Source organism: Besnoitia besnoiti (assembly GCF_002563875.1).
Source record: "Besnoitia besnoiti strain Bb-Ger1 chromosome Unknown contig00164, whole genome shotgun sequence".
Lineage (NCBI taxonomy): Eukaryota > Apicomplexa > Conoidasida > Eucoccidiorida > Sarcocystidae > Besnoitia > Besnoitia besnoiti.
In genome coordinates this window covers 309-1,444 of record NW_021704039.1, presented here as the reverse complement: position 1 = coordinate 1,444, position 1,136 = coordinate 309, and the positions used below count along the sequence as shown (strand labels likewise).

Below are 1,136 nucleotides of genomic sequence, written 5' to 3'. Positions count from 1 at the left end.
GCCGCTAATATACAATCATCCAAGATATATTTATCTATCGCAGGTTCGGTCTAATGTCCCGTTATACTATATAGATCACATGGCTTCTGGTACTTTGAGATCATGCTAACGGCGAGAAGGGAAGTGTGTTTCAAAGAAAAGGGATGTTTAGCCGGGAAGTTAGCGTCTAAAATATATAACCGATAGTCTCAACTTAGATGCACAGATGGACATAATTAATCCTTGTACGGTTGTACCTACTTGACTCCTCAGTTTAAGCAGAACTGTAGTTTCTCGGGACTAAAGTCAGCATAATCAATAAAAAGGTTTGTTCAGCCACTGGTTCACCATCAACTACCTTGTTTCGACTTCGTACCGACTGTGTTATTGTAGCACATATCAATCCCTTAAATAGGGATATTATTCCCAAACAACCGGATCGTGTTGGCTAGGTGAACTAATCACGTTTCATAAATACAATCAGTGAAAGCTCTTTTGATTTCCATGAACGGAGTTACATATTAGATTCTCTTCGCTCCCATGGTATTTAGTAAGTTAACATTGAAACGTATCCAGTGTAAAGTTTGAACGTAATCCAGCTTTACCTTCTATGTTGTTATGTTAACCAAATAAGTTTCATCGTTGTTGATATTTCATTGACATGTTGATAACATAAATACTAACAAACCACCGGTTTTGGATGGGATTACTTTTAACACCGCATAATATGCTAAAAAGTACCATTCAGGTACGATATGAAGCGGAGTTACAAACCGGTTCACTGGTATGGAGTTATCTGGGTGCGATAATTCAATCAAACCAAAAGCCGTTTGTAAGAAAATTAAACCAATTAGATAATATGGTAGATAGGGAACAAACTGTCTCCAGACGTTCTTAACCCAGCTCACGTATTACATCTGACGGTGAACTAGCGTTCCTAACTGAATCTTGTTCAATAACAAGGGAGTAATGAGCCGACATGGAGGTGCTGATACAATCCGAGGATTAGAACTCCCAATATTATCTGACCTGTTATCCCCGGCGTACCTTACGACCGTTATATGATTTAGAGATAGAATGTAATGTGGATTAATATCCACATGGTTTCTACAAAGTGTAGATATAAAATAGTGAATGGTTCTGTAAAGATCTTGCAT

At 37.9% G+C, this 1,136-nt stretch overlaps 1 protein-coding gene across 1 annotated transcript; it reads right to left on the bottom strand.

Moving 5' to 3' along the window:
* Window positions 1-632: 632 nt before the first annotated feature.
* BESB_031570 (cytochrome b6 subfamily protein) lies at window positions 633-857 on the bottom strand (the record flags this gene model as incomplete). Its single annotated transcript, XM_029361819.1, has 1 exon — window positions 633-857. A coding segment is annotated over one exon (225 nt), but the record flags the coding sequence as incomplete, so codon positions are not given.
* Window positions 858-1,136: the final 279 nt, after the last annotated feature.